Source organism: Styela clava, chromosome 5, assembly GCF_964204865.1.
Source record: "Styela clava chromosome 5, kaStyClav1.hap1.2, whole genome shotgun sequence".
NCBI classification, from domain to species: domain Eukaryota; kingdom Metazoa; phylum Chordata; class Ascidiacea; order Stolidobranchia; family Styelidae; genus Styela; species Styela clava.
Genome location: NC_135254.1, coordinates 19,167,316 through 19,187,873, shown reverse-complemented (window position 1 = coordinate 19,187,873; position 20,558 = coordinate 19,167,316). Strand labels below are relative to the sequence as shown.

The following is a 20,558-nucleotide window of genomic DNA, read 5'->3' as shown; positions in this document are numbered from 1 at the left end:
CTGACAGACCAGCAGAAAGAGAAAGTTACACAGCTGCTCACTAGTGACTCAAGTGGTAAGAATAAATATGGGCATACAGAATAAAACAGAGTTATAGACGTGGTCGTCTCATTACTCCCCCCTTTTTCAGATGGGAAATTACAAAGAAATTTTCCATCTTCAAAATTGAAAAACCATAAAAATGTGAAGAAACTGTAAAGAACTATACACTCAAATGAAATGTCTATCTAAAATCAAAACAATGAACTGTTAAAAACATGATAAAAGCACTATCACAGTCAAATTAAATGTAATCATCCAAATATCTAGGCCTTCGCCTAGTACGTTGGCCATTATCAGAGTTCGCATCAACTGTAACTTCTTCTGGTACAGTGTCTGGCCTTGAAGAGAAAGGTAATACATCAAAAATATCATGAGCAATCTGCTCATCATTTTCCATAATAGGTTCCACATCAGGTAAAATGTCAAATCCAGTCTATTCAATATCATTGTCTTCTTCATCTTCATGAAGGTAAGGTCTTAACTTGTCAACGTGTACAATACGAGAACGTGTTCCCGAATTCTTCTGAATCCTATACAAGTGATTAGGTAAACAGTCCACAATTCGATAAGGTCCAATCCAAGGAATACTCAGCTTGCGATGCTTAGGTGGATAATAATACCACACCAATTCATCTCTCTGGAAAATAAGTGGTTTAACACCCAGATCAAAATTTCGCTTTTGTCTGGTTGCAGCAGCATTTAGATGTTGCCTAGCATGAAGAAAAGCTTTTTCAGTTGCACAGGAAAACCATTCGACAAACTCAGTGTAACAAGGATGAGTTGATGACTCTGGTTTGCCAAACATAACATCAACAGGCATCTCGATTTCTCGTCCAAGCATTAACTTGTTCGGTGAATATCCTGTACTATCATGTACGGTGGAGCGATATGCCATACAAAGATATGGGAGATGGTCGTCCCAATCATTTCGATTCTCATTTACAAAAGCTTTCAACATCTGCTGTATGGTCCTGTTGAAACGTTCAACTTGTCCATCTGAACGAGGATGATATGGAGTTGTTCGAGTCTTTTGAATCCCGAACAATTGACACATTTCTGAAAATAATTTTGATTCAAAGTCTCTTCCTTGATCTGAGTGGAGAATTCTTGGTACCCCAAATCTCGAGAAGAATTGAGTAACCAATGCATCAGCAGTGGTGTCAGCTCGCTGATTTGGTAAAGCAAAACATTCCACCCATTTAGAGAAATAGTCCGACAAAACCAAAATGTGTTCATTTCCATTTTCAGTTACAGGCAATGGTCCAAGAAAATCAATGGCGATCCTTTCCATAGGAGCTCCAGATATAAGTTGTTTGAGATCTCCTTGTCTTCTTCCGTAAAGCATCTTGGTCGAAGCACAAGACTTGCAAAATTTGCACCATTTGAGAATGTCCCTTTTGAAACCAGGCCAATAAAATCTGCGCCTTATACTCTTGAAAGTTCGATTAGCACCAAGATGACCTGCAGTGCGCAAAGAATGTAGCTTATGGAACAAATCCTGCCTCAAATTTGATGGAACAATCAATTGGATATGCGATTCCTCCGATTTACAATCAGGAATCCAACGACGATAGAGAAGTCCATTATCTACAAAAATCAAATCCCATTGTGACATCAAACGTTTGGTCACTGTTGATTCAGGCATGTATTCTTGAATATCAGGTTTCTGAGCAGAAAGTTGTTTCCACCTCAAAACAGCAGAAATATCTGGATCTTCACTTTGCCAAGATTTAATTTGCTCATCTGTGTAGGTATCTAGCCAATTACAATCGGAACCGTCTGACGATGATTGACCGGACTGTTTTGATATTGCACTTACAATAACATTGCTCACAGCCACATCACCATTGGTACCACAATCAGAACAATCTTCTCGTTTGCATTTGCGAACTTGGCGTGACAATCCATCAGCATTGCCATGTTTCACGCCAGGTCTGTGTTCAATCTTAAAGTCATAAGCGCCAAGTGTTAATATCCATCTTGCTAACATTCCTTGAGGTTCACGAAAATTGATCAACCATTTCAGAGCAGCATGATCTGTGCGAATTCTGAACGGTCTCCCGAGAAGAAAATGACTGAAGTGACGAACAGCCCACACCACAGCTAATAGTTCTCGGTGTGTAGCACAGTATCTACGTTGAGACTTGGACATAGTCTTACTGGCATAAGAAAGTACACGTTCATGCTCGTCCTGTACTTGAGATAACACCGCACCAATTCCAAAACCACTGGCATCAGTATCCAATACAAACTCGCCGACTGTTCTAGGAAAGCTAAGAATTGGAGCTGATGTCAGACAATGTTTCAACGTCTCAAAAGCCTTTTGACATTCATTACTCCATACAAATGGAATATTCTTCCTGGTCAATCGATAAGAGGTCCAGCAATTGTTGAATAATCCTGAACAAACTTCCGGTAGTAGTTCGCTGTACCAAGAAAACTACGAATATCACTAACAGTGTTGGGAGTTTTCCATTCTTTGATAGCCGCAACATTTCCAGGGTCGCAACAGACACCTTCAGATGAAATAAGATAACCAAGATAAGAGGTGCTTCGACGGAAAAGTTTACATTTCGAGGGCTTCAAGCGTAAACCGGCACGGCGAAGTCTTATAAAAACTTCCCGAAGATTTGAGAGTGCCATTGAGAAATCACTTCCATGAGCCAAAACATCATCAAGAAAATTGAAACACCCGTTCCACAGGAGATCACCAAGGATATTGTCCATCATCCGTTCGAATGTTGCGGGAGCATTCGCCAAACCGAAAGGCATCACTACAAAGTGAAAATGACCACGGCCTGGGATGCTGAATGCTGTCTTTTCACGGTCTGCAGGATCAACCTCCACTTGCCAATATCCGCTTGCGAGATCAAGAGTTGAGAACCATTGGGCTCCGTTTAAGGACTCAATGATATCCTCAATACGCGGCAAGGGATATGCGTCCTTGTATGTGACGTCATTAAGCAATCTAAAATCCACGCAAAATCTGGTAGAACCATCCTTTTTGGGAACTAGGACAATGGGAGAAGAATATGGGGAATCGCTGGGTTCTATGACACCGTGAGCCAGCATATTATCAACAGCTTCTTCGGCTATCTTCCTACGCGCCCACCCCATTCGACGAGGAGCCTGCCGAATCGGCTGTGGTGTGGTTGTGATGATCCTATGCTTTGCTGCTGAAGTACGGCCTAGTTCACCATCTGGCCCTACAAATACATCATGAAATTCACAAATCAAATTGACCAACTGTTCACGTTGACTCGGGGTTAGATCATCGGCGGAATTGACCATGTCATGTAGATGCTCTGGTAATTCAGAAGCTATAACCCGATTATCGGATTCGTCAACTTGAATTTGTGCTACAAGTTGAGGATGTGCAATACCAATCAAAGATCCAGTCCTGATCTTAAGTTGTCTGCCGTTCTGGTTGACTGCTAGAACAGGAACAGTGGACTTTCCTGGATCCACAACAGAAGGGATCAGCTGAATGCCATCAGCGAGAAAAGAAGAATTCAGCGGTTTAACAAGAGCAGCAACATCTAACGAGATGTTTTTCGGCCATGGATGACTAAGTTGTGCAGGGATAACAACCTTAGAATATGGCGGTATAGTAATATCTTCTCGAACAGTTACACGACAACACGGTACAGACTTTTCAGTAAACAGTTTGATTTCATGACCCTCTATCATCATGTGTCCAGATGATAAGTAAAGAACACAGTCATGTTCTCGGAGATAATCCATGCCTAAAATACCACTAGTCATGCCTAAGTTGGCAACAATCACAGTGCGTCGTGATACAAACAAATCAATCGATAAATCAACCTCCAATGTACCCAGTGGTGATAAATTATGTCCTCCCACTGCAACAAGAGATTCTTCGAGCGGTGCCAATTGTGCTTCCTTCCCACCTATAGCCTCAAAGATGGAAATGTCAATAAGAGTAGTCATAGCACCACTATCTACAAGAAAATTGAACGGTTGATTGTTTACAAGTACATTCGCATGCCAACTATTGTCATATTGCAAGGAACAAATATTCAGGTCTATATTCTGGTTCGTTGGTCCGTCATCAAGTAATAATTCAGCGGACACTGAGGACCTCAAGCCCGCTGAGTGTCGTTTAAATTTGCGGTCGAAGAGGAAGCAGCTGTTGCAGGATCAGCGGGATTCTGAAGATGTGGACAATCCCGTTTAAGATGACCGGTCTGCTTGCAATTAAAACATGCCTTGCAATCCCTGCCCCAATGACCATGTTTACCACATCGAGGACACGGGTTGCGTGGTGTACCAGCAAAGTTGCGATTATTGTTAGAGCGTGGCGCCACATGTCCTAGTATCTCATCCAATTTTGCTAAAATGCGCTCGCCTATACTGCCTTCGAAAGATAAGTCGTTTTGCTGGTTAGCTGCATTACCAGGATTACTCTGTTTCACTGCCGCAATACGCGGTTTGGAAACGTCAGAGCGGTTAGTATCCACAGAGTAATACAGTGTTGCAAGAGACAAAGCACTTTCAAAATTATCAGGCTGTTGCATGGTAACATGTTTGATCATGCTTTCATCGGTTAAACCGGCGAGAAACTGCGATTTCAAAATATCATCCTGACCAGCAATATCAAGATTTGGGTAAGCCAGAATAACAAGCTCTTTCAACTTGTTACCATAATCCTTTGGCGCTTCATTTGGCTTAATCCTACGACAGTGAAATGTAGTACGGTATGAACTCTCATTTCCAGCAGGTTTAAAGAAATGATTAAAATGAGTCACAATATCACGATAGCTAGTACGTTTCATTTCGGGTAAATCTTTCAACACATTAAGAGCCTGCCCTGTCATGCAAGTAGCCAATTCTAACCCTGCAGTGTCATCATTCCACTGATTATAACAAGAAACCAATTGAAAATGACATAAATAACTAGGCCACGCCATGACAGTTGACCCATCGAAATACATAGGCCTTTTGGCATTTCTCACCATCATCGTAGCATTGGCTGTGTTATTGAGAACACTATTGCTGACGTTGGCATTTGCGACACTGCTAGAACTCACTGGAGGAGCTGATTGCGTAGCCACTGAAACCATTTTCGGATTAGCCCTGGGTTGTTTTTTGACAGTATTAGAGCCCTCTTTACCATTAGTACTCAGAAAAGGGACCACAGGTACAAAATTACTCACGTGAGCTTCCTCCGAAAATTTTACTTCTATTGTCTGTGAGAATGCGTTCCGCTTTCCTTCTGGCTGTCCATCTTCAGATCCAAAATCTGAAATTTCATCATCCTTGAGAATAGGTAGTAATTTAGGAACAACCGCTGCTGGTGTTGAAGTGATCAGACTGACATCTGGTTCATGTGACATGGGCTGGGTTTCCTCGGGATCAGCAACTTTTCCTGTTTCTATCTTGCCAGAAATATCTTGCAGCTTGCTGAAAATTTGTGAGCCCATTTTTGAATTCTGGAGTTCAACCGATTCCAACTGAGTTCCAATCTGTTCTATACGACTGTCCATCAGCTGCAAACGGCTGTCCATATTCTCTTGCATTTCCTCTGAATCTTTAAGTTTCGCTTTCAATACCTGTATTTGCAGATGCAAAAGTTCATTCTCCTTTGCTTCCTTCGGTGCCGGTACAATCTTTCTTCTCTTAACCATTTTTCCAAAAATACAGGCAAACGCAGTAGTAAAAAAAATATCGGCAATTATCTGTCCAATATTATCCAAATATTATCCGTCACAGACTAGCCTACCTAATCGGCTTAGTCTTAATAGTCCCTGTTTCGAATAATATATCCTGGCGTGCTCGCCAAAAATTCGTATATGTGGCGTACCAAAATTGATATCACCACTCAGGTTCTTTCTGCCAGCTTCTTGGACGTTGTAATTGCTATAGATGTCGATCACAAAATAATCTTCTTGCGGTTCCAAATACAGCGGAGTAACTAAGTTAACTAACTAGATTAATTATACACCTGTAAGAACTTAATACAACCAAATACTCCAATAAGAAATACAATAAACAAATAAAAACATGAAAAACACAGTACAAATACCGTAGGATACATACGTAACACAAGATACGGAATTGGTCTATGACGTCACAGTCATGAACTATTTACTTATAACGGGATACTAAAAACCGGGTAAAACATACCTAGATATACATAAGAATAACTAGTATGACACTAAAGATACAACACAAATCCTATCTTATCGACAAACACGTAATAGACATGGAAATACGCATAGAAATACGGAAATCACACAGGGAATAAACTGCGAAAGTAGACTAGTTACGGAAGTGGTAAATACAAGCTAACTAGTGAACAGAGCTATGCCAAACTGGCGAAATAGTAAACCTGTACTACTAATATCATTTTACAACAAGAATTACATAGATTTACGGCATTAAAACACTATAATAATAACCTAATACACAGAGGAAATATCTACACTACCGGCAGTCTGACAGACCAGCAGAAAGAGAAAGTTACACAGCTGCTCACTAGTGACTCAAGTGGTAAGAATAAATATGGGCATACAGAATAAAACAGAGTTATAGACGTGGTCGTCTCAGTAGTATACGTGTATCAGGGCATTTTCCCTTAAGATTCTTTGCTTTACTGCTTCCGCATTAGTAGGTACAGTACTGGAGCGCCGTAAATGTTTTACGGACAGCTCAGATTTGTCGTATTCACAAAAATACGAAAAACAAAATATAATCGGGCACCACGTAGTTTTGTGTCCACTGACTGTCATGATATTTTCTGAGTAGTATTGCTTTTGTTTCATCAACACAGCCGCAGATTGAAATGATCACCATAACATAAATATTAATTAAAGCAAGGCGATGATATATATTTTTTTTGGGTTACTAATATACTTGAATTATATTTTTAATAAGTACCGAATCAAGTTGTACTTTCTGGAAATTTATAACAGATAGTAGGATTTTTCTAACGGCGTTAACAAATTCGCAAGATCGCAAAAAAATATGTATCAAAACTAAATATAATGGGGCAATGTATTCTCACATTATTATGTTCGCAGATGGCCGTGGAATTTTAAAGAAATAATGCTTTCATCTTGTTATAAGTCGACGCAACCGCGAGTGACCATGAACACAATTAAATTAAAATAAAATTAAATTAAAATAAAGGTTTATGACAACAACAGCATTTACCGTTCTATTTGAGATATACAGCAAATATTTGTTATCGGGATTTCATTCTCGGAGTTTGGAACTGGAGTTTCAAGACCCAGGGTGTAGGGAGGTGTCTAACTTTCTGCTGGCCGAGACGAGTTTCTGATAATGATGCCCCTTATTTCTCCCACCTTCTCCAATAATTTGGGGGATAAACAAATTAAAGAAGTTGTTATGCATTGGGGGGGGGGGGGGGTGTCACTTGTGGTGCATGTTATAGTTTCGTTGCTTAGCCTTAGATGACTTAATTGAATAATAATATTACAAACATTTCACTTTTACTTGGCCTTCATTCTCATGTATAACAACTCTATAATTAGTTTATCCGCCAATTTATATTCTGAAGTTAGGTATAAGTAAAAAAAAATATTTGTCGTCATGGATTGAATATTGTGCGACAAAAAAGTCCATTTATACACTAAAAAAGTCGGCTCTTTAACAAACGCGTAGTTGCGGCGAATTTCCAATTTTAAAATTTTGTTGTGTTTGGTTTTATTATTTCTTCACACAGAGTACGGTTGCAATAAACGCACGTTGAGTCCGCAAAGATTTTCGCCGGTGAAAAAATAGTCCGCGACCAAGAAAGGTTGGGAAACGCTGTACTACAGAAACGTAAACTGAAAACGACATTAGGATTTACTGTTCACTAGTACAATTTTTTACATTATGTAAGACACAGTTTTATGCCAATGGGAAGATCGTAAAAAGGTAGATTTAACTTACGTCATTAGAATCAGTGGACAACATAGTATTGATGCCATTACAATCCATATAAATGAGTAGGAGATAGCAAGAGTTGCTGGATATAAAGTCAAAACAACAATTGGGGTGAATATTCCGATAATTCCATTGACAAAAGACAGCAAAGCAAAGACTGAGCCTGAAGCATGTAGATAAGGCTATATCAAATTATTCTTATCTGATAAATATGTATTTTCATGATGTATGCTGCTTACCTTGTTCGAATGACGATACTAGTGATGATATCCCTCGTCTCAAATATGGTGACGTTATATTACTGAACGGGCCTATACTGGTAGCTAAATATTTTTAATAATAGAGTTTACATAAATCGTATTATTTTTGAATATGAAACATAGTCATAGACGAGTTTATGTTTTCGAAGCCACTCAAATAAGAAATGATAGCATACAAAATTACAAAAAAGGCTAACAGCAAATCTTGCTCGAGGAAGGAAGCCCGGGGAAGCAAGACTGATTCTAATATTGAAATTAGGTTTGAAAGATCGGGAAATTAAAGATTTTTGCAACATCGCCCACTTGATATTATAGGGTGTTCGCTGGATAAGTAGAAAGTTCGAAAGTCAGATGCGATCACTAATAAAATGCATATAGGTTGAATTGAAATTATATCCCGCAAGTTAACTTCCCGAACGCTACTCAAGCTTGGACTTCTATAGTTTAACCACTGATCTGAAGTGCACGGGCGACATTTTGAGCTTCTGTGAATGTAATATAACATATGCCTTCAAAAAACTTTATAAAAGTTATTCTTTCTAAAAATGAATAGCTGTTTGACAAATTTTATGTTCTTCTGGCGATCACGCAGTATATCGAAGAGCCACGCAGCCCACCAGGTGGCCAGTTACGGTATTCCCTATTTCATGATAACTTCATGAAGCGATGATGGTTGTGCTACAGAAAATATTAGGAAGGGTTTTGATAGTAGCTCTGATATCTACTTGAAATTATACTCCTTAGTAGTTGGTTGGCTGTAGAATGTAGTTTTCTGTAGAATGAACAGTGGGGGACAGAGAATGAAGGTAAAATAAAGCAGATACAGAAAACCAAATATAATTCCAGAAAGATAATCGAATATAACATGCAATAACACATAAATGTGAAATTGTGATAAGACATTTGATAAAAAATAGGTATAAAAATAGATAAACTGTTACGTATTGCAGTCGACCAACTCAACAAATGTACAGCATAAAAAATATATACTAAATTTCCTAATTATGCCAACGACACGACATCCCGCATTCAGTTTAAATTTAGAAAGAAATTTGTGATATTAATTACTATTTCGTATTGTTTGTATTTGGAGTATAAAGATCGACTTTGATGAATTAGAAATAATAAGTGGTATTTTCTTGTGTATATAATGCACTAAATACATCAGAGAAATCTTACAAATAACTCACCAATAAAGATAAGAGTAGCTTCACTCGAACAAAACATCAATAGCGAGGTAGTAAAACGAGCAAACATTGCAGTTAGTAATATTGCCTGACTTTCCATATGAAGTACGTTTTCATAAAAAATGACAAGGAATATTGAGAAAATTATAGACGAAGCGTCGAGACTCTGAATGAAAATGTTAAGTCGGTAAGCGAAAAGGAACCCATGTTGAAATAATAGCCTGGAACAACGAAGATTAGAATTCTAAACATTAATATATCAAGGTATTGATTTCACGCAGGTTATGAAACTTTTGAAAGCTGATTGGAATCTGATAGGTGATAATAGAGAAGATGGTGGTTCATTGCTGTCGAGTAAAATGGGTGCTCCCGTAGTATGTGCACCAACATGGCGGACACCGGAACGTAGTATGAGTACCAGGTTTGGGTTAGGACATAATTTTATTCTAATTTTCCTTATTTTAGATCTATTACGAGTTCGGGTACTAGCCAAATAACTTTTTGAACCAATTCCCTTGTTTTTCCGAAACGATTGTTTTCGACTTATTACGAAGTCATATAGTAAAGACTATGCTAGCTGAAAATACACTCACATTCTGGGCTCCGACAAGTTCTGGAGTAAAACAAATTGGTCGAGAAATGAAAAACATTGTTTGAAAAAGGTCAATCCCGTTCACGACGAACATATACAACGCATAAGCGATGATATAGAACCACAATCTCCATACACGGCCCTTGTGTGTAGTTCCGGAGTGTCTGCACAATTTAGCATTTCCTATAAAAAGAAATCAATGAACAATTTCTAATCTAGTAAATTGAACTATATCATTAAACTTGAAAAATATATAATGATTAAATGAGAGGAAAGTTTCACTATGAATAGGCGAGTAGCATCTCACATGGTATAGACCAGAGATCACCAAACTACGACCCGTTTTCAGTCGTGGTTGTGAACGATACCTCGTTTTCGCGATTTTGAATGCTATCCGTTAGTTTTTAGTTGTGTTTCGGAAATCTAGGTATGAATCAAATAAGTCAATCATCAATTTGCCTTCCTAGAAGTTTAATTGCGTTATTCAAAAATTAAGCTATAAATAGCTGTGATAAAATAGGCTAATACTCTCCACCGGTACGCAACGTTTTCTGCAAAGGATGCACTCGTGGCGCGTGCTTTCGGCGAACTTCTGTGAATTTACCTTTTGTGAATTTATTATGTTGCGTTTACAAATATATTTGTCCGGCCCGTTTCAACACAGTTCGAGTCATACCTGGCCCGCGGTCGAAATGGTTTGGTGACCCCTGGTATAGACTATAGACTGCTGAATATTTAGCGTATATTTGTACTTCTCAACATCTGCAACAATACGCAATCTTGTCGTTCAATCAATTATTCTGTACGCCTTCGGCAACTTTATAAACAGGTTATAAGAACGATTGTGGTAGATAACAATTCAGACAGGCAATTCTTTCACGTGATTTCATAAAGTAATAAAACACATTTGAATTTGAATAATAATATTAGCTATTGATAATTCATGTGGTCGCATACTGCCCCATGGCATAGAATTTTTAGGAAATAGCGAAGATGATTTTCGCCATAAACTTAGCTGTACTGTTATATAGTCCACACATAAAACCGCAAAATACACGATCACATAATAATGAACGGAGGCGTCGACCACTTGAATCTTATTGAATTTTTGATTTTGTTATAAAAATCTATTACTGAATACAATTTAGCCTGAGTAACGTAATGTTACGCAAGTATAATGGCGATATGGCTATGCTCATTATAAATGCTTCCGAAGTTCACGAAAATAATTGAAATCGCAACAATTATGGGTAATCCCGTAGTATGTGAACCAAGATGGCGGAAATCGGAACGTAGCATGTGTATTGTGTACCAGGTTGGGGTTAGGCCATAATTTTATACCGATTTTCTTTATTTTAGTTCTATAACTAGTTCGGGGACTAGCCAACTGACTCCCGTAGTATCTGTATCTGAAATAATGGCCCAACCCTAACTTGGTACACATACTACGTTACGGTGTCCGCCATTTTGGTGCATATAACGTACCACGGGAGTACATAAATATGTTTTGAATATGATGAACTACTTGCCCGTCTTCCCTGTTTACACGCTATTCGAACAAGTATGAGGCAATTACCACAAATATGCACGAACGAGATAGTAATAGACTACAAACTAGAATAGTATGATCTCTTTTTATGAATTGAATGAAATTTGTTATCGATAGATCGTAATCCAATTTTTTCAAACAAAACACAATAATATTAATTTCAACAAACAGTGAATTATAGTCGCTATAGGAAACGGCGTTAGGAAACAAAAAATTGCATACCTTGTACACAAATATGACATACGCTTTTATCACTTGAACATATTTTCCAAAATATTTTCGCTTGTATCCAAATGCCCAAATTAGTTTTTGTTGTAGAATTTAGCTCGGGCTCTTCCTTTCTATCCGTTGTTAATAAATTGACTGAGTCTTCATTCTCATGATATCTTGAGACGATATTCGTTGATGGAAGAAATGCGAGTAAAACTAATCCAACACAACTGCAACAAACTAGAAACAATGATGGGGGAACAAAGCCTTGATACTTGATCCAAAATCCTGTACCGAGAAGAGAAATTCCTCCGCCGAAATGTGAAAATACTTCCAATATTGTATACCTAAACATTACCAAAATTGGTTAATTTAAATAAAAAAATGAGTTTTAGCTTACTGAGTTGTACATACTATCTAATATATTATTGCTCCATTAATGTTTCAATTAAGCCAACTAAGGTGATTTGAACAAATTTTACCGTAAGGGTCTGTCAATCATTGTCCGGTCTAAATGCATACGAAAAAACTGAGAGGATAGTTTTCTGTCAATTTCTTTCAAAAGTTAAGGATTCCACCTAGCATTTTGGAATTGATTTTTGTATAGGTAAGCAATAATACTTCAAGTGAGATCATTCTCAGTATTATTTTCAACGTCTTGGTCGAAAATGTACTGCTTTTTTTGGAGTTTCGTTGTTCAATTATCACCGTACCGTAGACATTTCGTTATAAAACGATATGATCTGAAATTATGATTCATAATCGTTAATAAATTTTCTTCCGCGTCGACTTTGCTGGGTTTATTCATGACGGTATATTAGAATTGATTACTTTTTTTACTATGCTATTGAAACCAGCGGAACATTGCTAAAATATTTTTATTACATTTAAAATTATTATCGGGATTACCATAACTGGTACTCCCGTAGTACGTGAACCAAGATGGCGGAAACCGGAACGTACCGGGTTAGGATATTAGGCCATACTTTCAGGTACAAATACTACGGGAGTCACTTGGCTAGTCTCCAAACACGTAAAAGAACTAAAATAAGGAAAATTGGAATAAAATTATGGTCTAACCCTAACCTGGTAAACATACTACGTTCCGGTGTCCGCCATCTTTGTTCCCATACTACGGGAGTACCCAATAATTGAAAATAAAATAACAAACCTTTTCCCTCTGTTTTCTAACGACACAGTATCGGTGATATAGACGGTACACAAATCTATAAGGACGGCATAAGCACCAAACGCTCCTTCAAAAAATCCATTGATAACAATGTAAAACAGGGGTAATCTGCAAATAAACTCATTGTAAATATGTCAATGTAAGTAAGTTTACTGAAAGTTTATTTTTGAAGAATTTGCGTATTTTGTTTTTTCCTTCATCATTTTGATCTAATCCAAATTTCTCAAAAGTTTAGACTAAAATACAGATGTCAATACAACGCACTTAAACTTGATTATACATGTCTGAAGTGTTGAAGATATCACCATTCCCATTACAGGAAAAAGCAAAGCTTTTTTCCGTCCGATCTGGTCACTTGCTGAAGTAATTACCAAAGCTGCCACGACGTTGGAGATTCGCTGAGCCACTTTTTCATACATACCCCATCTGTACAAATTATTTAATATAAACAAAATTATCGTTGATCAATTTAAAATCCGAACGAACTTATTTTTTACTATAGGCTATCTAAATTACGCTACGCGATCCAGATTTCTTATATGGCTAGTTTGAAACCAATGAAATATATGTTGACTGTCGTTTTAATTTGATCAACTAGGTTAAGAATAGCCGTGGGAGTACCAGCTTGCATAATTTTTAAAATGTGGGACAATCAAGCCCGAATTGGTCGAGACAAACGTTTACGTTTTATAAAAAAGAAAAGACTGAGGTAGGATTAAATCGATTAACAATTGCTAATAAGTGAGTAATGTCTTTGAAACTTCACATAAATGAATGAATGAATTCGTATCTTTGGAAGAAGATGCTAGGAAAAAGGCAATCGGATAAGATTACGTAATCTGCCCCATATAATTTGGCATTATCGGTATCTCTGAATTACTCCCAAATCTACTTTGAGAATGTTCATCATTTTTATATGGAGAAATTATTACTACAGTTTTTAAGAAATAGCTTTCGATATTTTTAAAATGAGAATTAAAATAGCGATGAAATTATTATAAAATCCTAAATATCAAACAATATTGCTGTTTATTTGGTAAAATACCAATTGGACAGTAAGAATCGGAACCTTCACGTCAATTTTTGGAAGCCGATGCGTAAAATATCAAAGATATTATATCAGTATACTCTGACTAGTACAATTTAATATAATTGTGGAATTAGAAACTTGCCTTGATGTTTCTTCCGCTATAATTCTTCTTACTTCTGACTGTGTAAAGTTGTCAGCGCAGTAATTCAATAAATGATCTGAGGTGAAATTGTTATTTTCCGAAACGACCTGCATTTCAAGTAATTAAAAACTGCGCTTAGATCCTATGTATTGTGTACTCGTTGCAGGCATTGCGTTGCTTTACAGAGGTGCATTCATCGATACTTAAAAAAAACCTAGGGAAAACGATGAAATACGCATTTTCATTTAAACATAGGAAATAACCTACATACCTGATAAATGAATTCATTCAAAATTGTCCGCGAAGAGTATATTGTACAGCAAACGAAAAATACAAGTAGTTCAACATGAGGACATCGTAACTTTGCCATTAAGGCTGTAGAAGGAAACCCTACACGCTATGTTATTACACATAAAACTAGTAACCTAAATTTGTCCCACTCCTACTATCAAATTGTGCAGCCTACATGAAACAAAAATTTATATCAAATGTATATACAGACAGTAGGAATGGATATGTGGTCTCAATCGTAATTAGAATGGTCTCTTCCATGAAGGGCTTATTGGGCCTATTTTATCTCTTCTGTGCTCACTTGACTGCATCGTCAATGTTATATTAAACTTCATAGCTATTTAACGAATTGGTGAAAATATAAAATATCTCCTAACTGTTGGATTTTTTGTTAGCTTGTAGCTCTATATATCATATCGTCATCATATATATTATTAAAAGATAATTTCATTCACTTAACTCTGGCATGGAGTTTGTCAGCCAGGTGATCTGTGAAAGATGGAAAACTTGCATTAAATTTCATTTCAAACTCTGTTGGAATCATTGGTACTTTTACAGTATTTTTTCCCGAATTACATTCTATGAAGACGCCCCAATAACTATCTTCATGTCCACTCAAATCACTTATGAAAACATGGAATATATTGCCTAATTGAGTTAGATACTTTAAACAGACTTTTATGTATAACCTACTCTTCAATATATTGCCGTTGGCTATTTGTGTAATGTGAAATACTTCAAAATTCAATTAATAGTAAACACGAGATAGCGATCAGAGACCGCCGACTTATCGATCTTCCACATCACTAATTAATTAATAACTTGCTAATTATACGACATAATTTATTCAAAATCAATAAGCTTCTGGTCCGAGATATGGTAAATGCACATAAGTTCAATCTCGCTTTCGTGAGATATCGCGTAAAATACGAAAGTGTCTAACAGACAAACACACAAACAGACCAATACCTATCAACATACTTACCGATCGAGATCGATAAGCAATAAATACTACTTTCCTCTCAAAAATCGTGTGCCCTATGCGCCATTTCTTGGTATCATTTGTCTATTGCTTCATGAAAAAACCTCAATATTTTCCCTACATTTTCCCTACATATCTATCATCATGAATATAATCGTGGTGCTCAGGAAATGTGTTTTCGACATTGCCGCAAATCTACCAGTCAATCAACTGCCTTCTCGTTTCACTGATGGTAAGTAAGCATTAGGTATATTAGGTAAGCAGAAGATGGAGTAAATAAAATTAGAAGATTTACGCTAAACGCTGATATATCAGGCGCTAGTCTTGGCAGTGACGCTAGGGTTTTAGAATGATATAAATAATTCGGATGTACGAGTTTAACGTATATGTGGCTCGTTTTCCACATTATATTCAGATGCAGATAATATATGGGGGATTACGGTCTATATTTTAGCTGACGAATCGTTATTTTCATGGACATTTTCAACGATAATTTATATCCCTAAACACTATAGTCGTAAATTCTACAGGCACAAGTGGGCCGGATGAAACATTTTGGTGGTTGTTGGAAACGAAGTGTACATATGTGTCGTTGTGTTATTTCTGTTGTTAGTATTTTTTGTGTTATGATATTACTTTTATTTATTTCTAAATGCATCCTATATGAGATCTGATATTTCTTCCTCCAAGTCTCACGACGGCTACGCGAGTCACTTAGCTAGTCCCCGAACCCGTAATAGAATTAAAATAAGGGGAATTGAAATAAAATTATGGCCTAACCGTAACCTGGTACACATACTATATTCCGGTGTCCGCCATCTTGGTTCACATACTACGAGAGCGCCCCCAAATGTACATTGAATAAATAGTACATGGTCATCATTCAGTCTATTGTTGCAGGTTGGAATCCCGTTTGTCGATATAAATTGTACCCTGTATCGATATTCACGTGTGGCATATCCGGTTCTTGATGTTGCTTAAGTTACACGTATGGTATTACATAAAGCAGTTATTCAATTTGAGTTCACGGTAAACATAGTAATATACTATAAAAGCTGCATAATATCTTCTTTTTATAGTCAAAATAATCAGAGGTGCGGTGACAAGTGTATTTCTAACGCCTAGTACGATGTGCCACATTTTCAACGACCAGCCAGGACTTTTTTGAAATGATGAATGGTAGGTTTGTCAGAGTCATTACGCCTCACAGAACGCAAATCTATCAGTCGAACGCCTGCCTGATAGTTTCACTGATGTAATTAAATATCATTTAAAATTATAGAATAACAACATAATTTGTCAGGCTAATAACCGAATTGCGTGAGTCATTTTTGGCGGTTTTGAGTTTTTTTATAAAATAGATATTTGTGTAATGCTGCGCACCTGTCTGTTAACTCAGATTTTATTTTAAGAATTCCGAAACCCATAAAAATGAAGATTTTGTATGACATGCAAATTTGTCCAATTGACATGACTATTGTGACGCCACAAAGGCAAAATAACCTCGTCTAAGGATTTTCGAGTGTTTGCAACTCAGATTCTAGCTTAGCGCTTATAAATTCGAATTTATACTACAGTATAGGAAGGCGTGCATTTGTGATATTCACTGACTGAGTTCAATTCACTTTGGTTGGCTACTATATAAGGGTTAGGGTGGGTGGTTCACGTAACCGCTGGTCGGTTACGGCTTCCTCCACCATCAAGTCTATGCTTCCGAAAACAAATAACTAGCTAACTAATCCCATACCCTAACCGGACGAGAGGCCGTGGTTCGCCATATGATTAAGCCGTCTTATCGGCTTTCTCTCCCCCGGGATAAAAATGTTAATTCTATCCTAATTTCCTACATTACTGTTTTAATCTTTATATTTAATCTTAGTCTTATTTCGGTGGATGTGCAGAGCGTGTTATATTGGTGAAATATATATTTTCAAATTGAAACAGATTAGCTATTTTGGGGATTAGACATCGTAGATACTAAGAATTACATTCGTTTTTAGGTTGTTTGGTTTTTAGGACTGGTGCATATAGTCAAATTGCAAAATTGCTTATGTCCCCAAGTCATAGACACATTTCTGCCTAAGTCACAGTGCGCCATTTTGACGTCACATGACTGCGTCATACAAATTAACTTAAACCGGCTACGATCAAAAAATTGAACTATGGCAAATTATTGACTCTCAATGGCATAGCAATATCATTAGGAAGTATTTTACGTTTTTCTCAAAACCGCTAAAAATGACTTACGCAATACGGTTATTAGCGTGACGTTCCTTTTTGCACATTGCTGGTTCTTTCATTCGTTTCATTAGGAAAAGTATAAATAAAGTTATTCGTAGATTATTTACTGGTTGTAACCGCTCAAAGATAGTGATTCGGAGGAGCTAAACAGAAAATTCTAGTTATATTTATATATATTCATATATATAATAGTTTCAGTTGTTTGAACTTTAAAGTTTAAACATACTCTATCAATTATACCCCCCTTGAATTTTTTCAGCAGGTATTTTTTTATATTATTATTTCTAATTTGGTATTGTTGTCAAAATAGCATGCAATGCGCAAAATTTGTGTATCATCACGTCTCATATTTTACAAAGACGTGTATCGTAATTTTTTGTAACGAAAAGATATACTACTGAATTTTGGACATGTCGAAAACATCATTTCATTCGAAACCATAGAATAGAATTTATCGTCGCAAAACAATACAAACCTGATCCTAATTCAGTTGTCATATAACTATTATTGATTAGTACTGCACTCGCTATCAAACTGCAATAAATAAATTATTCCCTGGTAAATAAATTTGCTCAAAATTGTTTTCAATCGATATATTGTGAAGTAGTCAATTGAATAGCAAGTCGCTTAAAGTTAGGACAAAAAATGTCAACATCAACATTATGTATCTGACATCTTCAATTCATATACTTTGCTATTGTAAGACTAAAATCAAAAATCAAACTGAAAATTACAATGATAGGACACAATTTAGCAAATTTTTAAAGATAAATAAATTAGGCTATTTCCTCAAAATGAACACTATATGAGTATCTACCTACGTCCTCGAGAATATTTAAAAACGTACTACATATATGTTCAAAATCATTATATTTGAAGTTAGTGACCTAATCTAATTTGCATACAAATAAAGTTAGGGTACAATGTTTGAGCTTGCTCATATTAAGTTAACAAACACAAATCTGAATGGCGAATCACGTAAATCTACCATTCGTTCTAATCAGAAATTCAAAAAATCTACGAAAGAAATATTCCTCAAGTACACGACGGACAAACTTTGAGGCTGTTCTGAATAAGAACAAGTATCTGTTGTAGATAGCCACCGCTCCTAATGCAAAAAAGTGAGATTTGAGAAACACCCTTTACAAGCATAAGGTATCGATGACTGAAATGCGTGTATTGAACTTGAGCATGCTTTCATTCGAAATATCAACGGTACATTTGCCAGTAAACCCTACGTACCCTTGTGTACATTACACATCGTCGAAAACACGGCATGTAGCTGTCAATACACTGCCGCGTTGCTGTTGTTCTTTCCTCTGTTTCAGGTTCAGGAAGATTTCTTCAAAGTCCTTCTGATTGTTAATATTCACAAAATAATCCACAACTACAAAAGAAACTTGTAATCTTATGAGTCCAAGTCTGACTTATAATTAGGGAAACGTAACAAGTTCGAAATTCTCCCATGCTTTAGGAATATTACCGGCTTGTTCTTCATAGTGTGAATTAAAATATTAGTGATCGATCCGAACACCGCAGGTTTAACAATACCCAAAAATTATATTTAACGGCACCATATTATAAAAGCTCCGATAAAAGATATGCTTATACCAAGGTAGCAGACATATAGCTTTGCCCTTGTAACGTCAGACACATTTGTTGCGTTCCATGAAAAGATTTTTTCACCTTGTTTAAACGTGCTTGAATCACCAATCAATCGAGTATTACTGAATGGATCTTTAGTCTCTTTGCGCGAGATGTTGTGGAGAGTGATAATTGCTTTTCTCCCTCCTGTGGTGGGCTGTTGAATGAGAATTTCAGAATATTTTCTAAGAGCATTTTCAATATAGGCAAAGCCATCCTGTACAGTCAAAGAAATACACGAAAGGTAATGTCATAAGCATATACAGTCAAATCAATACACAAAAGTCAATGTCAAATGCAGCCAATACGATATACATGTACAGCCATTCAAGTAGTGTACATACTCAGCCAATGTCAGTGACTTATACAGCCAACTCGATATACATATACAGCCATTAAAGGAATGTACATACAACGTCATATGAAAATATATACGACTGAATATGAAGCTATTTATGTGATGTACACTCTAAACTATCAGTCGATGAGTTACTTAGTCTCAACTCAGTATATATGGGAAATAGTGACGAACGATTTGACTTGATAAATGCCATATGTCTAACTGCATTAAATCATAAATTGCGTTTAAATGAAATATGGAACATTGAAACCAACCACCATCGCTGCCAGCTAAAGGCTATTCAAACGTCGTTGCATGCATTTGTCGTTCAAGAGTAGCCTACTGTATATTCCTGCAACACAAATTTTCTGTGAAAGTGTAATAATTTATTAACGATTATTTTACAGTCTGCCGTTGATGAGATTACTTTGCACGGACACATGGCATTTACTGGTAAATCATTGAAAAAAGCAGCTATCGATTTCCAGAACACTACAAACTACAACAAAAAGACAACGAAACAAGGTATTTTTTTACTCACTGACGGAACGTAAGTAATTTGCAGGTTTAAAGTGCAAATTTAAAGTTTGCGGTGATTATTTATATCATCACCCGTGGAGGTCGATTTATTTATGTAGAATTTCCATCACCGTCTGACATTTTTGCAGAGCCACCGACAAAAATCACGTATCGAGGAACGCTGATAAATTACGGGATATTGGCGTGATTACATACGCCGTTGGAGCTGCCTGGTGCACGGAACGTTAACACAACAGAATTAAGAGCAAATAAAACTTGTGTTACACATGGTGACCGTACATTTGAACCCACGTACATTTGAACCCATGTCTATATCCGCGGGTTCAATTAATATGCGGGTGCTGAAACCCATGGGTTAGGGTTAGTATGGGTTCAACTATCCGCACAACAACAAAATTTTCATAG

General features: G+C 36.8%; 1 protein-coding gene across 1 annotated transcript; it reads right to left on the bottom strand.

The window, feature by feature from the left end:
* Nucleotides 1–9,582: 9,582 nt before the first annotated feature.
* LOC144423013 (proton-coupled folate transporter-like) lies at nucleotides 9,583–14,228 on the bottom strand. Its single transcript, XM_078113169.1, has 6 exons — nucleotides 14,116–14,228; nucleotides 13,208–13,369; nucleotides 12,926–13,051; nucleotides 11,767–12,101; nucleotides 9,997–10,178; nucleotides 9,583–9,624 (listed from the first exon to the last, which is right to left on the bottom strand). Exons 1-6 carry the CDS (start codon nucleotides 14,226–14,228, stop codon nucleotides 9,583–9,585), a joined length of 960 nt encoding a protein of 319 aa, XP_077969295.1.
* Nucleotides 14,229–20,558: the final 6,330 nt, after the last annotated feature.

Bases quoted from the DNA above. Each gene is read 5' to 3' on its own strand.
- LOC144423013 (XM_078113169.1), bottom strand. From the start codon at position 14,228: ATGCAGGTCGTTTCGGAAAATAACAATTTCACCTCAGATCATTTATTG. The intron at 13,052-13,207 runs GTGCGTTGTATT...GTTTATTTGCAG, and splicing joins ACATGTATAATCAAGTTTAA to ATTACCCCTGTTTTACATTG. The intron at 9,625-9,996 runs GTGAGTGTATTT...TCGTTGTTCCAG, and splicing joins AACTTGTCGGAGCCCAGAAT to GCTATTATTTCAACATGGGT.